The sequence below is a fragment of the Pipistrellus kuhlii genome, unplaced genomic scaffold (genome assembly GCF_014108245.1).
Source record: "Pipistrellus kuhlii isolate mPipKuh1 unplaced genomic scaffold, mPipKuh1.p scaffold_m20_p_22, whole genome shotgun sequence".
In the NCBI taxonomy this organism is placed as follows: Eukaryota; Metazoa; Chordata; class Mammalia; order Chiroptera; family Vespertilionidae; genus Pipistrellus; species Pipistrellus kuhlii.
The window spans coordinates 4,412,527-4,439,917 of NW_023425521.1; the positions used below are offsets into that span (position 1 = coordinate 4,412,527).

At 43.6% G+C, this 27,391-nt stretch overlaps 1 protein-coding gene across 2 annotated transcripts in view; it reads left to right on the forward strand.

Annotated features, from left to right (window-relative positions):
* The first annotated feature begins 826 nt into the window (after positions 1-826).
* LSM12 (LSM12 homolog) overlaps positions 827-27,391 on the forward strand; it is a 31,678-nt gene continuing 5,113 nt past the window's right edge. Inside the window, exons 1-5 of one of the 2 annotated variants that reach the window (XM_036450990.2) lie at positions 827-1,094; positions 3,584-3,717; positions 17,367-17,476; positions 18,913-19,039; positions 19,765-20,291. In XM_036450990.2, coding sequence (XP_036306883.1) covers positions 869-1,094; positions 3,584-3,717; positions 17,367-17,476; positions 18,913-19,039; positions 19,765-19,857 — 690 coding nt within the window. In that variant the 5' untranslated portion in view covers positions 827-868 and the 3' untranslated portion in view covers positions 19,858-20,291. Of the gene's footprint in view, positions 1,095-3,583; positions 3,718-17,366; positions 17,477-18,912; positions 19,040-19,764; positions 20,292-27,391 lie in introns of those variants that run through there. The other variant, XM_036450991.2, reaches the window with a different exon arrangement.

Genomic DNA, 27,391 nt, shown 5'->3' on the forward strand with positions numbered 1-27,391 from the left:
GTTTTCTAATGAGTGAAAACGAGAGTGCAAACCTGGGTTCTTCTTGGAAAGACATTAGTTTCATGCATTAAAAAGTTGTGGGAGCCCTGGCCGGGGTGTTCAGTGGTTAGAGCATTAGCTCACACACCCAAAAGGTCTCAGGTTCCATTCCGGACCAAGGGCACGTACCTCGTCGGGCGTATGAGGGAGGCAACCAATCCACGTCTCTCTCTCATTGATGTGTCTTTCTGTTTCTTTCTCTCTCTCTCTCTCTCTCTCTCTCTCTCTCTCTCTCTCTCTCTCTCTCCCTCCCTCCCTCCCTCCCTCCCTTCCTCCCTCCCTCCCTCCCTCTCCCTTCTTTCCTCTTTGTCCCTTCCTTCCACTCTCTCTAAAAGGCAATGGGAAAAATATCCTCCAGTGAAGATTAAAAAAGTAGGGTCAGTAATTTGCTGAAGGTCATGCAATTTAGCAAGTGACAGACCTAGGATTTTGATTCCGATTTAGCTAATTCCATAGCGACTATTCTTGACACTACCACTTTGTAACTAGGTATACTGTAATCATTTGGGCAAGTTTGCTGGGGAGTCGTTGGGGCCTCGGATTCCTCACGTGTAAAATACAGAGTTCATTCATCAAACTCTTGGGTCGAGGTGTACCTGTAAGAAAGACTGCAGTTCCCTCCTCCTTCCCCTTTTCATTCCACGTAGGTCATGTATCTTTAACTTCCAAAACGGACCCTGAAAAAAGGTTTTTTTAAAAATAAATAATAAAACGCAACCTGCAACCATTGTACCACCGCTGTACACAATTACTCAAGTCTTTTATTTCTTCCTTCCTCTCCCACCTAGGCTCCCGCCCCACCCAGCGCCAGGCCACGCCCCGGCGTGTGATGTCAGCACGTCCCGCGCGTCGCGTCGCGGCGCTCACTGGGCGCCCGGCTTTCGCCGCTGCTGCCGCCGCCGCCGCCGCCGGCCGCGGCTGCTCTCCCAAGATGGCGGCTCCTCCGGGCGAGTACTTCAGTGTTGGGAGCCAGGTGTCGTGCCGGACATGCCAGGAGCAGCGGCTGCAGGGCGAGGTGGTAGCTTTCGACTACCAGTCCAAAATGCTGGCTCTAAGTATCCTTCCCTGCGCGGAGCCCGAGGCCGGGCCGGCGTGTGTGTGTGGGGTGGCGGTGGGGGTGGGGGACGTCGGCGGAGGCTGGGGCCCTCGCCGGGCCTAGGGGCGACCGGCCACGGCGGAGCCCGGAGCGCATGCGCACGGCCCGGCGCTCCCCTCCCCCCCTCGGGGCTCCCTCGGTCCTCTTTGGGGACTCTCGTCTCCCACCCCGTGTGGGAGCTGGGCCCCATGCGAGGGTCGGTGGGTGGAGGGGGGGCTTGACACGCGGATGGCTTTTCGGTGGGGACGCTCTGGGAGAGGGGACACAGTGATCGGGAGAGGAGGTGGTCGTGGGAGGGGGCTTGTCGCGGGAGGGGGTTCCCGGATGGAAGGAGGGCTGATAAAATCAAGTGGGGAGGGGGATGTAGAGTAAGGAACTGCTGTAGGACAAGGGAAGACGATGGAGTTTAGGAGGGGGTGCCTGCTGATGGGTTTGGTCCAAGGAAAGGCGGTGGGGTGTTGACTCAATGGGCCTCACCTGTTTGGAGGTAAAGTAACCTTAAGGCAGAGTTTGGATCTAAATTGGGGCTAGGGGCTTGCTTTGCTGGTTTGTGTGTGTGTATGCGTGGTGTCACGGTCGGGGAAGGGGGTGCTGAATTTTAGATTTCCCAGTCATTTGAAAATTGCTGTTTGGGGGATGTTTGCATTGGAAAACTGGTCCAGATAGAGGGACACATTTTTCAGGGACGTGGGTAGGGATGTGTGGGTTACAGGTGAAAGAGTAAGTTGTGCTCTCGCTCAGTCGAGCACACATGGAGTCCGGGCTTTTCCAAGAAATCGCCTCTCCCCTTTTGAAAGGAGCAGTAGTAAACAGAATGGATAAGGTGGCCTGCATTCTTGGGGTGGAAATGATTTCTGAATTACTCCAGGAAATGCAGTCTTGGAAACAAAATGCTTCCTGGTTGTAATAAATGTGCCACTTTTTAAAAATATATGTTTTATTGATTTCTTTCAGAGAGGAAGGGAGAAGGATAGAGAGTTAGAAACATCGATCAGCTGCCTCTTGCACACCCCCTACTGGGGATGTGCCCGCAACCAATGTACATGCCCTTGACCGGATTCGAACCTGGGACCTCTCAGTCTGCAGGCCGACGCTCTATCCACTGAGCCAAACCGGTTTTGGCGTGCCACCCTTTTGTCTTGTATTTGAGCCACAGGTGGGTTTATTTGGATTTTTATTTTTTATTTTTTTATTGAGGAGTAATCCTTTACACTAGCATCTTTCAAAAGGAAGTTTTCTACTGAGTCTGCTGCATTTGAGTGGCAGGTATTTTAATTAGTTTACCACTAGTCAGATTTCTAGCTTAGGAAGATGGCCTCTGACACTAATACAGCAAAAATAGTTATATATAAAAAAAGATTTGTTACCGATTTTAGAGGGAGAGAGGAGGGGAAGGGTGGGGGAGAGAGACATCGATTTGTTGTTCCACTTATTGGTGCATTCATTGGCTGATTCTTTTTTTTAAATATATTTTATTGATTTTTTTTTACAGAGAGGAAGGGAGAGAGATAGAGAGTTAGAAACATCAATGAGAGAGATTCATCCATCAGTTGCCTCTTGCACACCCCCTACTGGGGATGTGCCCGCAACCAAGGTACATGCCCTTGACTGGGATAGAACCTGGGACCTTTCAGTCCACAGGCTGACGCCCTATCCACTGAGCCACACCGGTTTCGGCCATTGGCTGATTCTTGGATGTGTCCTGATTGGGGATTGAACCAGCAACCTTTGTGTATCCCGTTGAGACTCCAACCAAATGAGCTATCTGGCCAGAGTGTTTCTTGTTTGTTTGTTTGTTTAAATACAAGAATTTATATCTGGACCAGATAAGACCTTTTTACTTTTTACATTAGTGGTTTAGTTGGAAGGGTTTGGGAATGACGAATTACTCTGCTTTTAATTGGCATAGAGTGTGCTTTTAATAAATGGTTGGAGAATGAATGAATGAATGAATGAATGAATGGTTTAACTTGCTGGGTCACTTTGAATCCGCTTCTTTTCTAATGCTATATTTTTCTCTTCTGCAAAATGAGAAATGTCAAATCTGAAAAGTGGTAAGAGTACTGTACAGATACAAGCAGTATTACACCAAGAGCAGAAAGCGCTGCCTCTCCTGGTTCATTGGGTTCAAAACAAACAGTATTCATGGGCATTAAAACTGCATTATGCGTCTCCATAAAACTGGTAGCCAAAAGGTGACAGAAATCCTTTTGAGGCTTCCAATTTTGAGTTGTTTATGGCTTCGAAAAGCTTGTGATCTTATGAGGTAGACAGGAGGAAGGTGGAGGGCAGAGATTTCCCGAGGAGCGTTGTGATTCTTGTAAGGCTCCCCGCTCTTGCTTGAGGCACACCGTTTACACGGGCCTTGTGAGAACTGAGTTGTTTATGCTCCTTTTGGTATGTTGTCAGTGCTTGCCCCTGTTTTCCTTAACTTTATTTTTTCTCCAGAATGTCCCTCTTCCAGTGGAAAGCCCAACCATGCAGACATCTTGCTCATAAACTTACAGTATGTTTCAGAAGTGGAAATAATTAATGACCGAACAGAGACCCCACCTCCCCTAGCTTCACTCAATGTTAGTAAGGTAAGGACTAACCTTAGTTCTGGTTCTCCAAAACGGTGGGAAAATTGAGTCTCATTGACTCTTGGAAATACACACATTGAGTCTCATTGACTCTTGGAAATATACACACTGTCCATTGTTTTTTATTTTGTCATTGACTTACAGTTGCATGTTCTGATACCCTTTTAAAAAATACGTTCAGTTTTATTCCTGGATGTCTTCAGAAGACTTTAAAAAATTTTTAATGCCCAAATAGAGAAATAGAGTTGAGAGCTTGCTTTAGTCTTTGTGAAAGAGGGCTTTAAAAAAACAACCCTGGAGTCTATGAGTGAACTTCTGAAATTGGTGTGGTGTGGCCTGTGCAACCCGAAATTGCATATGTGGGCACACGTGAATATATATGTTTGTCCTGGGTGAAGATATGAATATTCTTCAGGTCCTCAGGAATTCATGATCTATAAAAATTTGAAAACCACTGCTTTAGAGCTTCATTTTGGTCTTTATGTTTGAATTTTGAGGTCTAAACAAAATTAGAGGTTTAGGATATTTTAATTTTAGATGTACAAATTGATCTCTGGGAACCCCTAGATTACTTTTTTGACTCTTCAATTCTATCAAAGTTCATGTTGATTAATAATATTATCCCCAGACTTGTAGCCTTTGCTGTCCCCTATACCTGGAACACTCCTTCCAAAGTGTCTGGAGCCTTATCCATCAGGACTGACATGGCACCTCTTCTAGGAAGTCTTTGGTTACCCAGGCTCAAGTGATTTGCTCCCATTATTCTCTCTCAGAGTACCTTATCCTTCAAGCTAAGGTGACATATTCTTTAGAGTCCAACCTGTGACATTTCTTAGAGTAAAGGGGATTGCTTTTGGTTCACACTGGGACTAATGCTAGCCTATTCATGGCCTTTTTGTAATTATAATTGTATACCATTTGTTTACTTTTCTATCTCACCAAACTTTCTTTTGTCAGGATGGGAACTATACCTGTTTTGTTCATCACTGAATATACAGAGCCTTGCACAGAGTAGGTGTTTAATAAATATTTGTTGAATGAATAAGTTAGGCTTTTGATTTTAGTAGCAGCTGCCTTAAGTCTCTTGAATTGGTGTAGTGGAAGTTTTTCCCTCTAGAGGAGTCTTGCAATAATGTATGTTCTCTTGCCTGTCTTGGGAATATGGTGTGTTTGCTAAGAATTGAACAAAGCAAGGGAATACTTGGGCAGTTGAAACAATAGAGGGTAACTGAGGCTAGCAGAATCTAGTTACCGCAGATAACAGCCCCCTTTCCAAATTCCAGGGAAGTACCACATGTTTTTTAGTGATGGACAGATTCGAAAGGGTCATAGGTTTCATATTAAAGGTTGTTGTATATGTAACATCCCATTCTTAGAAATAGAACGATTTTTGAAACCCTGGTTCAGTGAGGTATAGGAACTCTTTGGGTGTTTTTCTATTAGCAGAAGAGATTTTAAAAGATTCAAGTGAAATAGTTTATTCCTAGTATGTTGAGAGAAATAGGCTCTAAATTATTCTTTAGTATTTATTTATATGGTATATGAAGTCTGTCACTAAATAAATGGACCTTTAGTGATTAGTAGAGGAAAGATTACGTGAGAGATGATTTTTTCACATTTACAAGATACTATTTTCCGCTCTGTGACCTAAAGTGCCACCAATTATCTGAGAGGGCTTGGAGTGGTATGGGTAGGATTGTTAAGAAGTTCTCGTATATTTAACCTCAACTATCAATACAGGGTGGAGCAGAAGTAGTTTTACAGTTGTTCTTGTGGAAAATAATACAGTAGTTAATAAATAATAATATGCCTGGCTGGCATGGCTCAGTGGTTGAGCATTGAACTATGAACCAGGAGGCCACAGTTTGATTCCTGGCTCCATCCCCCATGTGGGGTGTGCAGGAGACAGCCGATCAATAATTCTCTCTCATCATTGATGTTTCAATCTCTCCCTCGCCCTTCCTTTCTGAAATCAATCTTAAAAAATATTTATTTACTTATAAGTAAATAAACTGTCCAATCTCCCGATTAAAATAATAATAATACAAGAATAAACTCTGTTTCGCATACTTATAACTGTAAACTTATTTTTGCCCCACTCGGTAGTTTGTGGTTATTGAGTTTGTGGATTATCTTTGCTTTTATGATTTTGCTTTCTGCTGGTCAGTTTTAGTTGTTTACTAGCATTGTTGTAAACTAATCGTTTAGCTACTCATTCAAGAAAGAAATGGGAAGTAATAGATTGAGGAATACCATAAATCTTTACTTTCCTTACATTGTAGCCTGCTTGCCAAGTCTTGAAAATAGTTGCTGGGAAGAAAAGTCAGAAACTAAAAACTAAAATTAAGTTGGAGGGTTGTTTTTGGATTTCTTTCTAATTCTTCCATTTGTAGAAATGTTTATGAGTAAGCTATATTGGCGTCCCCTTGAAACCAACCTTTGAAGCTGTTTTGTGATTCCTTCTTGAATTTAGTTAGGATTAGAAGAGCCTGCTGGGCTGTTACTGTGAAAACAGCTAATCTGGGCAGCTGTTAACATGTTGCTTAGATGACATGAAAAGTCCATCTCATTTAAGCGTATGGATTTTGGGTTTTTTTAAATAGAGGATTGTTTAAGCATGGTAGACGAGAACTAAAGTGCCCTGAGACCCCTGAAAGAAAACTGTTGATGCTCATAGTCTAGGGGAGCACTACCTGTGACTTCCACTTCCAGTGGAAGATCCATCACATGTTGGCTCATCTTGCTGACGTAGTAATTGCTCTGTTTAATTAAACCTGTTGATATAAACTGTATATTTGTTTACTCCGACCCAGCAGGAAATGGAAGAGAAGGCCTTTTAAAGGAAATACTAAATTCCAGCCCAACTAGAGAAGGTATGAACTAGCAATTGGAGATGAGCCTGTTTTGCTTTCTATTGGCAGTTCACTGCAGGCTAAGAAGTCCTATGTCTATCCACAGCAGTGGGATGTAAGAGGAAGCTTGGAAGAGGACAGTGGAGTTGCAGAAGGTGGAAGTTTTGAATATCATTTTCTCCACAGTAACGGAAGTTTTGAATATCACTTTTATCTTCTCCACAGTAACATTGTACCTCTTAAAATGTTCCAAATTTTCTGACTATAAGACAAAAGCATTTAAATAAAAGTACAAAAGCACACCAAAGCCAATCATAAGTGAGGTTCAGTTTATTTGCCATATAGCTTATTAGTTTACTCTGTCATGAGGAAAGCTTAAATATTGCTTGAGGATGAGAGCCCTAGGGTCCTCATGGTTGGGTGAATTAAGGTGATTCTTAGGGTCCTTTGAATGGACTCTCCTTGTTCTCTGGGGATAGATTGCGCATGGGTTGATAGTGCTCTCAAAAGATGATTTAGGGGCATGCCAACATGAACAGAGTTCTCTTACGTAGCATTTATCAAATATTTACTGAAATCTCTAATGCAAGGCATTGTGGTAAGCTCTGCTGGGGATCATACCTTAATGTTTTTCAGTGCTAAAGTTTACAGAGAACTTTGACATCTCATTTCTTTCCATATTTTTTTTTTTTTTTTTTTTTTTTTTTTTATGATATATCATTTCATCCTAACAACCACATTGTGTGAGCTTTAGGGTGTATTCTTTTTCTTTTAACAGATGAAAAAATAGTCTTACCCATTTAAGTGACTTGTTCAAAGTTATATGGCTAATAAGTAGTGTGGTAACTAGTATTTTCTCATGCCACCCTCTGAACTAGCAATTGATAGACATCTCATTTAATTCTAACAACAGGGGATGAGTTACTGGCTTAAGGGAATACAACTAGTCAGTAATAGAGCTGGGATTTGAACTCTGGTCTGATATTTTAATGGCAAAGTCCCATTGTTTTTTCTACTTATGTGTTTTTAGCCTAGGGAGCTTATAGAGTAGTTTAGTAAAATGAAATGAGTAACTAAATATCTGTAATCCTAAATAATGTTTCTAAGTAGAGAAACATCTGTTGTTTGGTCAGGAGTAGTGTGGTCTAGTAGAAGGAACATTGGGACCAAGCAGAGAAGTTTTTAAAGTCACTTCTGTGCCATTTAATCTCACTGAGCATAAGTTTGCCCACTATAAAAATGGGATGTTAGAACCTATCTCATAGAATTGTTTTGGATTAGGTCAAGTTGACTAGCCTTGGCAGATGTTAGTTTTATTCTCCCTCATCTGCTCTGTGTAGCCAGCTGATGTTCCTTTAATTATAGGATAAGGGGTGAGATGGGAGAGGGGAGCAGTATGTTAAAGGGAAGACAGCCAAGAACATTGGTGCTATTACCATGTCAGTTTTTCCTGGTATTGGGTCTACATTTGTTCATATATTGGAACTTGCCAACCCCAAATTGGGAAAAGTCAAAGTTGTATTAGATACCATTATTATTTAATATCTAATAATTAAAAGATATTTTTAAGAGACCTCTTGGTAGAGTCTAGAATTAACTTGAATTTCCAGGGCGATGTTATGAGGTGGCATAGTTAGTGAACACTTGTCTGAGTACCAGAGGTTAGAATGAGCAGTCATAGAACCTAAGAGCCATGCTTTCAACCTCTGAGACTCTTAGGAAGGAACTCATTGACACAGCCACGACAAGTGGATGTATTCATTGGTTTCGATAAACGGATCCAGTGCATTGAACGAGATGTAAGTCTTACCACTTTGCTGAGTTGGGAAGACTTTCTGGAAGAGATAGTGTGTTGGGGGAGACATGAAAAGGGACAAAGCATAGAAAATTGAAATCCAGAGATAAACTGTCAGCCTCTTATAAGCATAAAGTGAATGATCAAATGGAACCAGGAAGAGATTCAAAGAGCTTATAAGTTTCTGGTAATGAAGAATGAGTTGGCTACTTTTGGCTAAAATGTATTTGGAGATTGGTCAGTGAGTGGAGGGATTCGGTAAGGCTCAGGAAGTGGAAGAGACAAGTTCACTTTTAAAAGAAATGGACACCCTGGACAGTGTGCCTCAGTGGTTGAACATCAACCCATGAACCAGAAGGTTATGATTCGATTCCCCTTCAGGGCACATGCCTGGGTTGTGGGCTCAATCCCCAGTAGAGGCATTCAGGAGGCAGCTGATGGATCTCCCTTTTTCCCTCTGAAATCAAGAAAAACATTTAAAAAAGAAAGACACACAAAGTTCACTTTTAAAAGAAATGATGCCCTGGCCAGTGTGGCCCAGTGGTTTAGAGCATTAGCCTGTGCACTGAAGTTTGATTCCTGGTCAAGGGTGTGTACCTGGGTTGCAGGTTCAATCCCTGCCCTGGTTGGACCCATGTGGGATGCAGCTAATCCATGTGTATCTCTCACATTAATGTTTCTCTCTCTTTCCTCCCTCCCTTCCACTCTCTCTAAAAATCAATGGAAAAAATATCCTCAGGTGAGGATTAACAGCAACAGCAAAATAATAATAAAAGAAATGGACATGAGTGCCTTACCTTTAGGTAAGATGTCACACTGAGGGAAGTATGAGTTCCACCATTTTCAAAGCTAAGATTTAGCATAATCTTCTGACTTTCTGGTTATTTGAGAATTAATCCTCAAGCATGAGTAAATTCCTGGGGTAGTTGATAAACATTGCATTGTGACTTATATTCTTGGATCTATATATCTTGACCCTAATGTGTTGAGATATGGAGTTATCCCCAAGGAAAATCAGATGACTTAGCCACCTTATGTTTAGGTATGTGTAGAAGATAGAAGGAGTTTTTATTATGTGTAAATGTGGGAAGGGAAATAACTACTGGCTAGCGAAAGCAAGACTTTTTTTAGATAAATTTTTTTCTGGCTTCTAGAAGCTATACTGTATAACCTGTTGGTTCACTTAATGAGAATATGTTGTCAAGGCCACAGTTCCAGGTTAGAGTCCACCAGTAAGTTTTGCACCTGGCTTTGAGCAGACGGCTCTTTCCTTATCAGAGGTCTACATTGCTGCTGAGTGATGGGGCATGATAAGCAGTGTTTGTGTCAGATGAAGTCAGAGAGGTAGAATGGTTGCCATTTAAAAAAAGCATTAGCCTTTGGAAGCAGGTCACACTCGGTGGCATTTCAACTTCGGGGCCAACCTGACAGCCATAGTTGGGGGCACAGTGCTTTAGGGCTCATGATTAAGTTCAGCCTGCAGTGCATACAGCCAGCTGACTCAGTCCTGCGGGCTCTCCCTCATTAGGTAAAGCATTTGGTTCTGAATGGAGCTTTCTTGTTATTATGGGGATCTGGGAAGAGCAACTGTCTGCCTGAAAAGACAAACTGCTGAGCCCAAGTACACTGGGTGCCGTTGGTGTGCTGTTGCTGCCACCTCTGCACTCTACCTCTTTGACACAGAGATGAATCAAAATAAGGACTTTACTGTTGGGTCGGTAGTGGCATCTCTTCCAGTGTTAAGAAGGGGGCATTTAACGGTTTAATTTCCCTAGCAGAGACTAGGCATGCAGGTTGGGAATTTTGAGACTAACTTGGGTAAGTACCAGAAACCATCCTAGAGAGCAAACAGATTTCACTTCAACTAGAAAAGAAAAGGACCTACCTAGTATGTCAGGAGCTAACAGTGGTGTGATAGAATGTGGGGAGTAGGAAGAACTGGGTTCCTTTTACAACTGGGCTGCTAGTGAATTGTGTGACCTGTGTCAGTCACTTAACTTCTGAGAACTCTTCTATGAATCGCTAACAGCCAGAGTTTCTCTACCTTTTATCCACATTCCCTCTCTTCCCCTCTCGTCCAGGTGCTAGGGATATAGGATGAATAAGCCGCTGCCTTTGCCCTTAGAATCTCATGTTGGGAGTAGTGAGGAACAGCAACACTTATCTTAATGGTAACAATATGGCAGGATCAGTGTTAGTGGAGGTGTGAGCAAGGTGCTATGATAAGGAAAGCAAACTTTTCCTGTAAAGATCCTGATAGTAAATATTTTAGGCTGGATTATGTGGATACACATTATCTGTCACAAATGCCTTTGTAGCAAAAGCAGCCATAGATAATCTGTATATATAAAAGCCTAAGTTACTGTTACTGCCAGTCAACCACTCGACTGGTCACTATGATACGCACTGACCAACAGAATCAGACTCTAAATGCAGGTGCTGCCCCTGGTGGTCAGTGCATGCTCACAGCCAACCTCTAGCAGCCCCTCCACTAGCCCCCACAACCCCCACCCCCACCGGCCGACCCTGATCACACTGGGACTGGGTGAGAGGGCCCTGATCTGCCCCAATGCCAGCCTGGCCGAGGGACCCCACAAATGCATGAATTTGTGCACTGGGCCTCTAGTATGTAAATAAATGGGCATGACCATTCCAATAAAACTTAACTGAAACAGGTGGTTGGCTCAAGATTACTCACAGGCTGTGGGCAAATTACCTGTGAAAGTTAAAACTTTGCCTATAGCATATGCTGACTGACTAGAGGCTGGTCGGTATTGTACAGCAGCAATATGCTGGTTTGACAAGTATCCTGTTAAAGTCTGGAGATTGAGGTGGTGCTGCAGCCCCTGGATTTGACCTATTCATACCTAAAAGCACTCAACATATCTTAACATTCTAGTTTAGGAGAGTTGTTTGACTTCTCTAGTTTTGGCACAGAAGAAAATGATGGATCCAATAATTTAGGCTTGTTTAGGGAATGCCTGTCAGTATTGACTTAACATGTGTTCTTACACAGGTCCTGTTCTTGAAAGCATTCCTGTGAATTAACCTTTAACAAAAGAAATAAAGGATGTCCTTGAGGTTTAGGGTGAGATTGGGGCCCTTTTCAGAAAAGAGAGGCCCTTCACTGAGAGGCAGACAATTGTGTTCTGTACTGGGGACATTGATGGAAATACCAGAATTCGCTGATAAAAAGAGAGGATGCCAGCTGAGTCTTCAGGTATTTATTCTCGCCCTAGCCGGTTTGGCTCAATGGATAGAGTGTCAGCCTCTGGACAGAAGGGTCCCAGGTTTGATTCCAGTCAAGGGCACATACTTCGGTTGCAGGCTTGATCCCTAGCCCTTGTTGGGGCGCATGCAGGAAGCAACTAATCGATGTGTCTCTCTAACATGGATGTTTCTATCTTTCCCCCTCCCTTCCACTCTCTCTAAAGTCAATGGAAGAGTATCCTTGGTGAGGATTAACAACAACAAAAAAATACTTATTCTCTTAAGAATATTTTCTTTTAATTCAAATTTATAACTATTTTCAACAATAATTTAGGCTTGTTTCTCTTAGGTGGCACTGTTTGAGTGTAGTGCAGGGTTAAGAACACAGCCCCCAGAGTCAGACTGGGTTCAAATCCATTCTCCCACTTGTAGCTTGGTAAACTTGGGCAAGTTCTTAAGAGCTGTGCCTACTTTCTCCATCTACTTGGTAGGAGTAATTTCAGTCCCTGTTTCATAGGATTGTTGTGCAGATAAAATGCTTACTACATGCCAAGTGTGTAGCTTGGTGCCTACCATGGAGTAAACTCTTGTTCAGCAAGTTTAGCTCTTCGAATTTTAGTGTTCGCTACCAGGCCTTTTTGCTCCACCATTCCGGTGTTTGATTCAGTGTTTTGGTTTTTATTCTAGAACACAACTTCAGGTGGGGTACTCCATCTTTTAGTTCCCAACTATCCAAGGTTGTAAAGAATAGTTTTATTAGAAACTTTCAGACAGCAGCTTATTTAGGGAATAAGAAGACTTGGAGATGTTGGTAGTTGGAAGAAATACATTTTTAAAAAAAATCTTTACCTGAGGATATGTTTATTGGTTTTGAGAGAGAAGCAAGCAAACATCGATCCGTTGCCCCCATTCACACCCTGACCAGGGATGGAACCCACAACCTTTTTGTGTATGTGACAAGGGCATTCTAATCAACTGAACCACCCAGCTGAGTTGGAAGAAATACATTGTGAGAGACTGCTTGTTGCTAAGAAGGAGGGCTTTCCAAGAGTGCACCTCAGAATTGAAACAGTAGGAGCAAGCATGGGCCCTTAGGGTGACAGTTGTTCTTGGTCTGCCACCATTCAGCCTCCACCAGCCTTGCAGGCGGCACCGGCAGTTCCAGGGCAGCAGCTGCAGTGCTTCCTAACCCTTCTGTGGGCAGCTGCTCGGGAGGCCCGGATGCACATAGAAGACAGACTGAGTGGCTCATTGGAGTCAGTAGGTCACATCCGGCAGGTTGCTCTCTCGGCTCTTCTTCCCATGTTGTATCAGCTGTCACAGCCTGCTAAATATTTGCAGTAAGAAGCCTTCCGGTTTTCCCACAGCACCTGTGCTCTCCTGGACTGGGTGTGTGGAAATAAAATGGCCTAGCTGGCTACTAAATAACAAGATGGCGAGTATATTGTTTGGGTTTTGTTGTGTCTGCTTCCTCTTCAGGTCACTGAGTGCAGGAAGAGATGTGTTTCGTTAATGTTCATTAATTCATTGACTCAAGGGGTAGCCAGCAGCAGGCATCACTAGAAGCCTTTTAATATTAATGTGCTTTGATATCAAGTTCATGCCCTTATCTCCGTTGCCTGCATCAAGGTGCTATATGTGAAATGGCCACAGGAAGAAGCTCAGGTTAGTAGACTAGGAATAACTGTTTTTATTGGGGAACACAACATAAAAAGAGAGGCAGGTAAGTACAAGCAGTCATTTCAATTACTCTACATGCACATTAGTAACAAATATTGGTAGGTTTGTGTTCCTCAGTTGCCTGAACCCAGTGTACTCTTAAAGTTGGTGCCTTTGAGATTCTAACCACATAGTGCTTCAGTTTTGTTTGGGAGATGCCAGCAGCTTACATATTCGCATTGAAACTGAATGTAGTATGGTGCTAGCCATTGAATTTTAAAAATTGTCATCTTGCCCTGTCTAGTGTGTCTCGGTTGGAATGTCGTCCCGTACACCAAACAGTTATGGGTTCAATTCCCAGACAGGGCACATATCTAGGATTTTTTTTTTGGGGGGGCGGGGGGTGACCCCCTCCTCAGGGCATGTACCAGAAGCAACCAATCAGTGTTTCTCTCCCTCTCCCCCTCTCTCCTCTTCTCCACTCTTTCCCTTCCCCACCTTTTCCTCTCCCCCTCCTTTCTTTCCTTCCTTCCTCTCTCCCTCTCAAAAAAAGAATAAAACATCCTCGGGTGAGCGGGGGAAATTGTACTCCTCACGACTGACCCACCCTTCCAGGCTAAGTGGGTCCTGATGACCCTCCCACCTCCCTAAGTGCAGCTTATTGGTTCCCTCTAACAGTTTGACAATGACCATAAACTTATTAACTTAGAATAAGTGAACCTTATACAGGTATGTGTTAACTTACAAAAATAGGATGTGGGGAAATTTAGATCTGTATAACAGCCAGGGAGCGAAGAGTAATAGCCACTTTCTTTACCACATTTTTCATCCGTTTTTAGGAACATGTTATAAAAGAACAAAGTAATGTCCCTCTTACTCCCAATTTTGAGAAGAAACACTTCTAGCTTCTTTTTGTGAGGATAATCTTCCTTGTGCCTAGGCGATGGGGTCCTCTGTGGAAGAAATTTACCCCGTACAACTTCCTGGTAAAAGCTGATCTGTTTATTTTTTATTTTTTTAATATATTTTATTGATTTTTCTTACAGAGAGGAAGGGAGAGAGATAGAGAGCTAGAAACGTCGATGAGAGAGAAACATCCAACAACTGTCTCTTGCACAACCCCTACCAGGGATGTGCCCGCAACCAATGTACATGCCCTTGACCGGAATCGAACCTTTCAGTCCGCAGACTGACGCTCTACCGCTGAGCCAAACGGGTTTCAGCAAGCTGATCTGTTTAACCTCAAATACAAGCATTTTTCAGATTGCCATGAAAATACAGTCTGTAAACTGACAACTGGAGTTTTAGGGTTTGCTGTGAGTCCAGTCTGCCCAAAGCACCAATGTAGGTACAAGTAGAGGATATTGGAGCAAATTTAAATACAGTTAACTTACACTGATTTCTGCTGACTTTTCCAAGGCTTTCCCTTATATCATTTAACATTTGGGATCTGTTTGCACTATGAGTTGACATGGAGAATTATCTATTCTCCTTTGCTTTCAGAGCTGTAGAAGAGATTGTGCAACTGGTATTTGGCGGGGGGGGGGGGGGGAGTTGCATTTTGAAATAATTGTTCTGTAACTATTGTGTTGCTATTCAGGCTGTCCAACTAATCACTTCTGGCTGAAATTTATATCTATTTTATTCTGCCTCTACCAAAAAATGGCTCCCCCTCCCTGAAATTCTTTTGGCTTGATTTATGAGTTCTTTTTGTTGTTGTTGTTTTGTGTGTGTGTGTGTGTGTATATTTGTGTGTGTGTGTGTGTGTGTGTGTGTGTGTGTGTGTGTGTGTATATATATATATATATATATTGATTTTTAGAGTAGAAGGGAAGGGGGGAGAGAGAGAGAGAGAGAGAGAAACATCAATGATGAGAGAGTCATTGATCAGTTGCCTCCTGTACATCCCCTACTGAGGATGGAGCCTGCAACACAGGCACGTGCCTTTGACCAGAATCGAACCTGGGACCCTTCAGTTCACAGGCTGACGCTCTATCCACTGAGCCAAACCAACTAGGGCTATGAATTCTATTCTTAAACATTCTGCATAAATGCCTAGTTTCTCTGAGCCAACTCTTCTCTCTTACTGAATAGGTGATGTTATGTTTTTAACCTACTATGGAGGTGGCAAGGATATTTTACTTTGAGTATCCAGACTATGTAATTATCACAAGCTTTATAGGAGCGGCTTTGTCTGATCCAACATTGGGAGATGCTTTGGTTTTCAGGGATAAACATTTTTAAAAAGACCTCAAAGTGAGATCCTCCTGCATGCTCATGGGGTAAACATCTGCCTGACCACCAGGCGCTTCCCAGGATCTGCAGGAGCTTGGTTAATCCAGGGAAGCTCTGCTGCCCTTCCGATTTTCCTTCTTTCCTTGGAGACTTCAGATCTTCTACAGGGTTGTTGGGAAAGAGAGACTCAAGAAAACCGTTACCAGGGTTTTCTTGGTGACTGAGTAAGCTTTGCTTGTTGTCACTTAAAATATACCACCAACAGTTCTCTTTCCATAGAACCTGGGTGCTTTCTTGCTATAGGTGGGATTGTCACTACTCAGAATTGCTGTCAGTCCTGTGCATTTATTTCTTTGTGAAGTTGTAGCTTGGTGGGGCCAAATGGCAGGACTGGGCTTGAAAGATTATTTACTGCTGCTGCGTGTTCGTGTTCGTGGTCGTGTTCTCTCTCTCTCTCTCTCTCTCTCTCTCTCTCTCTCTCTCTCTTCCTTCCCCCCCCCCCCTCCTTTCACTTAGGGAGACCAAAATGATGGTGCTCTGAGTTTGCTCTTCTGTGTTCACTTCCCTCCTTCCTCAGCCAGTCTCAGAAACTCAGGGGCAGGGATGACACTCCCCAGTTCTTCATAATCCAGTTGAAAGCCTCCTTTTCTCACCCTCATACCAAACCCACGCCTCCATAAAGTGCTTCATTTTACCAGCAGATACTTTGTGCTCACTTTTTCGCCAGTAGAACAATATTTGGTTTATGGTTTGAAGGGTCACTGTTAAAACAGAATACAAATGTTTAAGAATTCCAAGCATCTAGGTACTTTGCGAATGTGCTGGAGGTATGATTACCTCTCTTTGTATTTAAGGAGCTAGTGTTTCAGGACAAATTGTGTGTTTGCACATGTCTTTAATGTGCTGCAGCATCAATATACTAAGCTGTTCATGTGTCTGAAAATCTCAATCATTTGACTTTCAGATGCATTATCTGTCTTTTGTTTGTTTTAACCATCTTGTCCAGCCTATTTGCTTTGTCTTATACTCAAACAGATTTGTACTCCAAGTCTCTAACAACCAGTAGTGGTGGGTGGGGGTAAAAAATGTATTAGAGGACCAACAGGATCAACCGGGGTCCCACTGCTGTTTGGAGGAATTTCCTATATCTTAGTAGAATTTTTTTTATTAGTTTATGATTGTTTCACTAGATGGCAGGTAAGAAACTGACATGAAGTAAAATGCTGGCCCTTTTTCTAAAGAGCAGGACTGCTCTTCAGCTCAAGCTGAAGATGGACAATATCCAGGTTTAGGTTTATTTGAGTCTTATTTCCCTGTATAAGCACAGGTAATGGTGCTGGAAAGGTAGAGTCTTTTGTGCTCAGTTCCCCTCTTTCCTCAGAAAGTTTCTGGAACTCAGGCAGGGGTGAGACATTAATTTCTAAACCCGAAGCTTTAGCACGGTGGCTGATAAAAATTCTTAATTCTCTCCTTTCATAAAAATTTTGTATTACCTTTTAACTCAGACTACCACTTTCCCATCAGGCAGCTCCACAATCATCTATAACGTTACCCTGCTCCATTTCCTTCTAGCACTTAGCACTGTGTGAAGTTAACCTTGTTTATATTTTTGTTTGAAGTCTTATCTTCATTCCCTCCCTTCAGTGCTGTATCTCTAGCTTAACATAGTAAATGTCTGGCACATGGTAGACATTCAGAACATTGGGAGGAAGGAATATTTGCCAGGAAAAGCAATAATTATTCAGGTATATGGTGTGTATTTGTTTCACTTTTGATCTCTGAGAAAACAATCTACCCAAACCTGTCTTTTCCGGCCTTCTTTCTTCAATTTTGGCTTGACTGTTGGGAAGAATGAAGGTGAATGCTTTTCTGAGTCTCTTTCCTCTCCCCCACTTTAGCTTGCCAGCAAAGCGCGGACAGAGAAGGAGGAGAAGCTGAGCCAGGCCTATGCAATCAGCGCTGGTGTCTCCCTAGAGGGCCAGCAGCTCTTCCAGACCATTCACAAGACGTGAGTTGGGGAGCACAGAGATCCCTTATCCCGGGGTTTGCTGCCTGGCTGTGCTGTCTGGTGGCTGACTTCCAGGTAGTGGTGTTCCTGAAAGTCTCCAGGGGAACTGGGTAGTGTGTTAGCAATGCCTCAACATCAGGGGTATGAGTACTTGTTGCCCTTCCATACAGAAAAGTGGGGTGATTGTGGACAAATTGTCTTCTCTGGGCTTCGCTTTCTTCCATCTGCAAGACTAAGTTTTCAGTTAGGTTATCCCTAAGTATACCTAGTATTCTATACCTAGTATACTATACCTAGTATTCTATAACTTAGAACTAGTGATCTATTTGTCTTTTATTATTTTATGTTGTACCTTTCTCTAAAAGCTTATGCAGTTCTATTAAGGAAAAGTTATCTCTTTTGCTCGTCCCAGCGGTACATTGGGTGAAGGTAGGGAGTTAGGGAGAGCAGAAGGCCACTTTATTACCACTTTCTAAAAGACATTTTGTCACAGCAGAAGTCATTTGACTCCACTAGCTTCCCTAGTTGCTGAAAAACTGAACATTTGACACTCCTCCCCCCCCCCCTGCTGCCTTCTGTTACCCTATTTAACCACCTGGGTCTGGTGCACAGATGGCAGCTGGCATCAGAGCTGTTTGGGTCCATGGTGTGAGTCTCTGAACATTTGCAGGTATGTGAAGGAATTCGCCTAGTAGTATCAGCTGTCCTGGGTTTCTCCAAGTGTGAACTGGAATGGGTTTTCCCACTCTAGCAAGTGCCCAGCTGTCTGATAATGGAGAGGGACCATTTTGAGGAGCAGCTTCCATTTTAGGTGGCAGGCAGAGTACAGATCACAATAAGATGGGGCATTTGTTCTTTCTAAAGGTGCCATTTCCCCGTAGGCCAAAGTTTGGCAAACTACAGCCAGCAGGCCACATCTGCTTATTTGTTCATGTATCATCTGTGGCTGCTTTTATGGTACAGTGACAGAGTTTAGCAGTTGTGACAGAGATTGTATGGCCTGCAAAGCTTAGAAATTTGCTATCTGACCTTTTATATAAAAAATTTACCAGTCCCTGCTCTGGCTGCTACTCAGGTTGAATCTAGTGGCCTGAGTCTAGCTGAACTCAATTTTGTTTGGACTTCTGGGGCTGCCACTAAGTTTTCTATGGGTTTCCAGGTCGTCATACCCCTGAGCAGACTGTTTGAGAGGCCTTGTGTGCCTGACTCCTTTTCTAATGGTTCAGAGCAACTTTTCTGGGTCCTCCTCAGAGTAAATGTGCATCAGTGTCATTGCCTTTCCCAGCCGGTGATTCCCAGAAATGTTTCTTGGCTCCTCCTCCTCAGGGGCTGCTGGCAGCTAGTGTTGCCTGAGTGGTGAGCTGGGAACTTGGGGTCAGCAAGAGGTGTGGGATGCGTGCAAAAGGTAACTTTCACCTGTTCTCTTTTGCTTCCAGCATTAAAGATTGTAAATGGCAAGAAAAAAACATCATAGTCATGGAAGAAGTTGTTATTACACCCCCATATCAAGTGGAAAACTGTAAAGGCAAAGAGGGCAGTGCACTGAGCCATGTACGCAAAATAGTAAGTATAAAGGAGCCACAAAACTAAGGAGAGAATGATTCCTTGGCCTTCACCCTCCAGCATCAGGCAGGACAGTTCCTCCTCTGACACAGTGCCTTGTGAGAAGCTCTGTTAGCCACCTTACCTCCGTGCAGTGCGCTGCTCTGCGGCTGTGGCCTCGACACTCCTGCAGCGGTGGAGCCACCAGGTGGTGTGGTCATTCGCAGTATGGTCCTTTGTAATGTGTGGCTTTTTGAAACTGCATGATATTGGCCTGAGTAGTTCCTCTCACCTCAGGAAGGGTTCTTCTCAGGAAGGGCTATTTGGTATAAATCGGTTGCCGTTGGCGACTAGGTCCCTGCATATGTCACCTGACTTTTTAGATTGAGTTATAGCATTTGTAAAAACAAACAGCACTGAAAGACCAACATTGTGAATGTAAAAAGTTTAAGACTAATTCCCCACTTGTCTGAAGAGGGGAGAGGGATTTTTGGATCATAATAATCTCTTTTCAGTTTCCATTTTAGTTTATAGATTCATCTTATTTTAGCCAATCTTAGCTAAAGCTGCAAAAATTGTGGCTGAAACAAGACACACACACACACACCCCGACAGCAAAAGCAAAGGTGCCTGAATAATCTGTGGGCTGGTCAGCCAGGAGGGGGCTGTCGAAACCTGGAGCAGACTGTTTGAGAGGCCTTGTGTGCCTGACTCCTTTTCTGACCTTGGTGACTGGTCTCTTTCAGGTTGAAAAACATTTTAGAGATGTGGAAAGCCAAAAGATACTGCAGCGCTCACAAGCCCAGCAACCACAGAAGGAGGCTGCCCTGTCATCCTGAGTCCACATAACGGAGGACTCTTCCAGCATCCAGCCGAGGAGGCGACGGTGGTGGCTTCAGCGGAGGCAGGCCGGGGGAGGGAAGGGATCCTGTATTTCCTGCTGGCTCTTGTTAACAGAGGGTCAGCGTTTCTAAATCTTAGACTTGAACAAACAAAACACCCAACAAAAAGAACAAGAGAATAATTTAAAAGTTGAATCATTACTTGACTAACAGACTTTGGTCCACCATGTCCTTTTCACAGCTCCCTTCTGAAACAGTCACCTTGTTAATTTTATTTTCGAAAATTTCTTCCTGGCTCTACCCTTTCCCCTCTGACTTCTCATTTCCTAGTCTGTCCGAGTCATTCTGTTGTTACAAGTGGCCACACTTACCTTGTGAACGATTGAAAGAAACCTTTACATCTTCCAAAATAAAAGTAACAAGCTGACTGTATACTTAAGTTGAGAACAGCAGACAGAGGTCTCACTTTAAATTCCGCGCCCCGCCCCCCTTTTTTTTTTTTTTTTTTTTTTTTTTTTTTTTTTTTTTTTGCACAGGGCATGGCTTGAATTAGTTTTATTTTTCTTAACTTTAAATATATATATGAAAATATATATTAAAATGTTCTCTAAATATTTTCTGCTTCTTGCAGGTCTCTTTTTACTAGATCATGGCCACTCTTCCCACCTCATCCCTCTGAAAACAAAAATGTATTGCCCTCCCCACCTCCCATAGCCAAGCAACTAACTTGACTTAGTTTCACAGCAAGAATCTCCGGCAGCACTTTGTAGAGCCAGCGTGTGCAGGTGGGAGTTGGCTTTGAGGGTTCCTGGTGGCTTTTAGTCTGTGTGTGTGTACCAGGCTCACATTTGGCTGAAACCTCAGGATTCTCCATCTGCCTTTTGTCTTACTTCACGGTACTAGAAGAACTCCTCACCACTCTCCTTCTCCTACATGAGAGCGCCAGCTGCCCTTTTCTCCAGTGTCCTCTGCAGAACTATTTGCATGGCACATTCGGCTCCTCTTCGAGGGATGATATGCTTTTATCAGAAACCTGGAGTCCACCGATCTCCACCTCTCTTTAAGTGCATCCAGAGGCAACAGCCCAGGAGAAAGCTTGGGTTGCCTATAGTTTCTCTTCTGACAACCTCCTACTCTTACGCCCATGCCCACTCCCTTTAAATTTTACAAGCTTATGACAGTTTGTATGTGCTCAGCCATTGGGCAGAAAACCTGAAAAGAATTCTGGACTTTAGCCCACCAGTTTGTCTGGTTTGATAACCTGCTGAGAGCCAAAACTGGCACCTGCTGTCCCATGCCTCTAGGGCCATCCAGTGGGGCAGAGAGTGCCACCATCTGAGTATCAGGCACTGAGTGGGATGTGGGTGATGCTCATGTGACTGGCTAGAGCTTTGGGGGTGGGGTGGGGGTTAACTACTATTTTTTTGGCCATGATCTTTTTCCCCTTCCTTTTTTTTTAATTAAATAAATGGATCAAAATTAAATAATTCAAGCCCTGCCTTCAAAATGAAATTTTTTTTAGTATTGTTTAGCAAAAAACAATAAAAACCCAAATTTTTTTAACCATCACTCATGTCTCGGGTTTGTGTATCTTCAGAGGCCCCAAAGGGAGAGGATATGAGAGTATGTGTGTTTGGTTTGACTTTTCCATTTAGTTTCTTTGCTTTCTACTTTTAACCCTCTTTACTCCACTCCTTGAGAATTCATCCAGAGATACGGTACAAAGTGTGTCATTTAAGAAGGGCATCCAGGGTTGGGAGTAGTGGGTAAGTGGAGTAGCAGAATAAGAGGCTGGGTACATGCATAAAACCATTTGAAGTGCCATGCCTTTGATTTGGTATGCACAGACGTGGACTTCTGGGAAAGGGAAAAGAGAAGAGACCTTGCAGGATCTAGAGAGCCTAAGAGGTACGATTAAAGGAGTGAAAGTGATGAGAAAAATGGCAAGCCCCGGGGGAAGCTCTCCGTCTCATGCCTGTGTTATCATCTCCTCCCTATTAGTCTAGGTCTGTATTGGGAGATCCTCTAATCTCCAGATACACACACAGCTCTATACACCAGCATCCGATTACCTCCTCATTGCCACATAAGCCTTTACTGCTGTTCAGAGCATCCAATTTGTTTGGTAGAAACAGCAAAACAACCACACTGAGCTGATACAGAATCTGCCACGTAAGTTGAGTAGCTCATTACTGATTAGTGTTGAAAATATGAAGATTGTTCAAGCACTTCAATATTATAGTTCAGGGGCTCTAGCCAGGTTCCTTGACATTTTTGAAGCTAAGAATGTGTGTATCAAAAAGTATGTTCTACCTGGCCTGTAAGCTCAGTGGTTAGAGCACCGACTCATAAGGTCAGGGTCTTGAGTTTGATTCCTGGTCAAGGGCACATACCTGGGTTGCAGGTTGCATCCTTGGCCCCATTTGAGGCGTGTGTGGGAGGCAACCAATCAATGTATTTATCACATCCATGTTTCTCTCCCCCTCCCCTTCCCTTCCACTCTATCTAAAAAAATTCAATGGAAAAAATATCGGGTGAGGATTAACCAAAAAAATAAAAAGCTGTTCTTCCTTAAGATATGCTCGTTGAGGAAGGAGTAAAGAGAGTTTTCAGTCATATACATAAATAGAATCTCCTGTTGACAGGCTACTGTGCTGAGAATGTATAGTGTTAGAAACTACAGTGTACAAGATGAGGGTTGGGACAAGGTCAGCTCTTTTGGAAGATGATCATTGTTTACGCAGTGGATTTGTTTTTCCATCATTGCTGCGGTCTGTGGGTGCCAGAGAATTCATCAGCCCGAACCACCTAAACTTCAGGAGTTTAACACATGAAGTACCTTACAGGTGAAGACGGGGTGCTATTGGGCTGCTCTCCGCTGGTGGTAGACTGCTGCTGGGTTATAAAGTTTCAAAACAAGTTCTTTTGTTCTTATCTGGCTTATTACAGGAAAATTAGAAAATAAGGCAAAAATTTTTCATCTACCACCTAAGACATTAACATCTTTCATATATTCTAGGTTCTAAGATGCCTCTTCCTATCTCTTGCATTGCTGAAAGTGCAGTGTACTTCACAATGTCAGAAGAAACTTGTCAACTAATCCCTTAATTTCTAGCTCACAAGGTGCACTCTACGTGTTGGCATGTTAGATGTTATATATAAAAGATATATATATATATATATATATATATATATAAAGGATATGGGTGATCTCTGAGATTACTTCCAATCTCAATAATTACTTCTGTCTTCTTTGTTACCTTGTAATGCCTTGGTTACCTCTGAAGTCATCTTTGATAATTAAAATGGAAAGTGAGCCGGGACCGGTTTGGCTCAATGGATAGAGCGTCGGCTTGGGGACTGAAGGGTCCCGGGTTCGATTCCGGTCAAGGGCATGTACCTTGGTTGCGGGCATATCCCCAGTAGGGGGTGTGCAAGAGGCAGCTGATCGATGACTCTCTCTCATCGATGTTTCTAGCTCTCTATCTCTCTCCCTTCCTCTCTGTATAAAATCAATAAAATATATTTAAAATAAAATAAAATAAAATGGAAAGTGATTCCTATAATTTGATATACTAGAGGCATGATGCATGAAATTCATGCATGAGTAGGCTTTCCTTACCCCTGCTGCTGGCACCGGCTTCCCTCTGGCACCCAGAACCCGGGCTGCCCTCTCAGCCCCCGCTTCATCCAGAAGATCATCTGGAAGGACGTCTGGTCTAATTAACATATTACAATATAGTGGCATGTATGACTTGTAATATAGTTACTTGTTTAGGTTTATCTTTGGTCTAATGGGGATTTTGAGACAAGACTCTTTTGAGGCAAGGATTATGGCTTGCACATTTTTGTATTTCCTATACTAGTAGCCCTGCAAATGAATCTGTCCACCAGTAGCTCTCTGCAAGACTTGGCCTCTTGGCACCCACTGCCCAGAGGCCCATCTGCAGCTGGGCGCAAGACACTTGCCTCATTGCCACAGCAACAAAGCAAGCATTCTGCCAGGCCACTCACACTGCCCGCTCTCAGCAGCTCCTCCCCTGAGACTGGGGGACTCTGGCTGGACTAAGAGGACTGGAAGCTGCCATCTTGTGGCTGAGGGTGCCGCCATCTTTGTGATGGTGTAATGGTTAATTTGCATATTATCCTTTTATTAGACAGGATGTCGCAGTTGTGGAGATAAGACTGAAGGTAGATTTTTGGAAATCATCAGTTTAATAATTTGAGCCACAGTAAAAAGTCCAGGATTGACTGGGTTTTGAAGAAATCTTGAAATCAGGTTTGGGAAGAGAACAGGGACCAGTAAAAGACATGGGAGGGGCTGGGAAGGGAAGCGTCTTTCATTCCAGCTTTAGAAGCAGCAGGGCTTTCTCCCAGGTTTCTCCAGAGCAGATTTGGGCAACTGGGACCAAGGCTGGTCAGATTATGGCCTCTCTCTGAATTTTTATTGATTTCAGAGAGTAAGGGAGAGAGAGAGATAGGAACATCCAATGATGAGAGAGAATCATTGATGGGCTGCCTCCTGTGCACTCCTGCTGGGGATTGTGTCCACAACCTGCGCATGTGTCCTTGGCTAGAATCAAACCTGAGACCCTTCAGTCCGCAAGCCGATGCTCTATCCACTGAGCCAAACTGGCGAGGGCTCTCTCTTTTTTATTTTTATAAATATTATTGAATATTACATGTATTCCCTCTTTTTTTCCCCATTGACCCCCTTCTTTAATTTTCAATTTTGTTGAAAAGTCTAAAGAGGAACAGAGTTTCTTTCTGAACTGGTGAGATGAAGGCAAGGCATATTTCTACTGACTTAAGTAACCTCTTCTCCCTTTTCCCAACTAATTCTGATGCTAATTCCAGCAGGTAGTCTTCAGTGGAGGGACTAACAAGTGGTTTCTTTTTCCAATCCAGTCCCTTTATTCTGATCTCTGGCTTGAAGTAGTTGCTTATGCTTTAAGAAAGTGTGTGTACTGCTTTAAAGAATATTCTGGGATGGCCTCTGAGCTGTGATTTAAGCTGAAAGTTGAAGAACAGGTGCCTGCAAAGAGTGCTCAGATAGAAGGAACAGTAAGTGCTAACATTGAGGTTGGCAAGAGCTTCGGATGTTTGGGAACTGCTAGAAGGAAGGTGGCGGAAGTGTAGTCAGCAGGACGGAGCAGTGGGCAGGAGGACAAATGGACACTTCATGCAGGGCCTTGTGGCCATTGTAGGGACTGGAATCTGCTCTTGGCACAGTGGGGAAGCCGTTGGAGGGTGTTAAGCTGTCAAGGGATTTAATCTGATGTTGGGCAGCAACCGTGGAAGCAGGAAGACAGTTGTGTTAAGAGGTGGTTGCAAATCTAGGCAGGAGATGGTAGTGACCGAAGTGGTTTCAGGACTGATAGATCTTCCTGATGTATTGGATGTGAGGGAAAGAGAAACAAAGAATGACTTCTAGGAGGAGGATGACAATGGGAGAGAAATAGCTTTGTGGAAAAACCTAGCTAATGAAACTGAAAAGCAGATGGCAGCTGGGCAGCTGGATAATGAGCTGGAATTCAGAGGAGGGGACTGGCTAGAGCTAGACATTTAGTTGTTACCTTGTCATGAACTCCACGAATATGGGGGATGAGATCTGTGGCCACAGAAGATATTTTGGCCTCTGATATAGGAAGGAAGAAGATAATAGTACAGTTGAAGGTGAGTTTGCACATTTAGCAGGGAGGTGAGGTTGAGGGAGGATGTGTCGTAGACACATAGGAAGTACGTAAAATTGCTGAGTTCCCTTTAGAGGTTTGTGCCCATGCATTTAGGGTGTGGCCAGCCAGGTGCCCATTGTGTGACTTGTGTCCAGTGACTTGGCTGAAGACACAGAAGGTGGATAGTTGGGTACAATCAGGTCTGTAGAGAGGGAGAAGGGATTTCAGCTGATGGTATTAGCAAGGGCATTTCCGTGATAGACCCTTCATCCCTACAGATGGATGCTGTTGTCAAACACTTGGTTTTTGTTCAGATTAGCCATTCTGAAAGTATCTTGTCATCTCCCCTATACTGGCTACAGGAAAGATATGCAGCCATGTAAATCCAAGAGGCAGTATGTAAAAGTGTGCAAAAATATAGGATGTTTCTAGTGCCAGGGCTGGTGCAGGTGTGGTGTGGGATGCTCAGCACGTAGAGATGCCCGGGACCTGCAGCTCATGTGACACAGTCCAGCCTCTCAGTCTAGGTGTCTCTGTAGCCACAGGCTGCCCCTGCTTGAGCACTTTGGTTGGTGAGGAACTTACTGCTTTGAGAAACAGCCTGTGATGGCTGAATGTGCCCATTAGACCTCCAAGCAGCTGCTCATCTCTAGAACTGCATGCAAGTACTTGCCCGTGAGGATGTTTCCTTTGTCTCGCAGCTCTTGGATGAGGGTCAGAGGAGTTGCTACGCTGGCAGATATGACTGGGAACTGTCTTGTCTTTAGTTAAATGGCTTATTTTTAGCCAACTAGTCCAGCCTATTAAGAGCCTTTTACAAATCTTGATTCTATAATGTACTAGTTATCCTTCCCAATGTTATGTTAGTTCAAATTTTTGTAAACTGTCTTCCAAAGGGATATCATGAAAGACTTTAATAAGATCCAGATGTTTGTCTATGACAGCCATCCAGTAACCCTGTTAAAAAAGGAAATCACGTTGTTTGAGAATCACTTATTTTTCATGAAGTCATGTGGCACCTAGTGGTCATGTTTAGCTGACTAGTCAACATGTTCAGTGAGCCCTTTTTGAATTTTGTTGTTACACTTACTTATCTGGCTTGAAAACTGGAACTTTGGCTGAGCTCAAGTCTCTGGCAACCTTCCGTTTGTAATGTTTTCTCAAAGAATATTGGCAGTGGATCCTCAAGCTTTTCCAGTATAATTTGCTGAACCAGATTACTTGAATTAATTTAGAGCAGCTCAGTTTGGTCAACCAGAGGCTCAGATTCAAATCCTAGGTTGGTGGTGGCTCAGCTGCTCTTGCCAGTCAGGGGACAATCTGTGGACACTAGAGGGCCGATGCACAAAATCCATGCAAGGGCCTTGGCCCTGGCCCCACCCACCGCCCTGCAGCTGGGGGTCCTCTGCTGCCTCTACCTCAGCCCCCACCCACTGCAACTTTGTCTAGAAAGAAGGACGACTAGTCTGATGAGCATGACATTTGTGTGGGGAGTGGAGGTGGGGGCAGGATATGAGTCCCTCAGCCTGGCCTGCACCCTCTCACAATCCGGGATCCCTTGGGGGATGTCCAACTCACAACCCTGGACCGCTGGCTCCTAACCGCTGGCCTGCCTGCCTCTGTCCCTAACCACTCGCTTGCCTGATCCCCTAACCACCTCTGCCTCGGCCCCTGCCATCGCAGCTTCGTCCAGAAGGTCATCTGGAATGATGTCTGGAAGGTGGTTCAGCTGCCCAGTCTAATGAGCATATTAAACTTTTATTATTATAAAAGTTTCTTAGAGGGGTGTTTGGCTGGCATGAGGGACATTGGCCCTATTTTTGGAGCATTGTAGCTTAGTGGTTAGGAGCATGGCT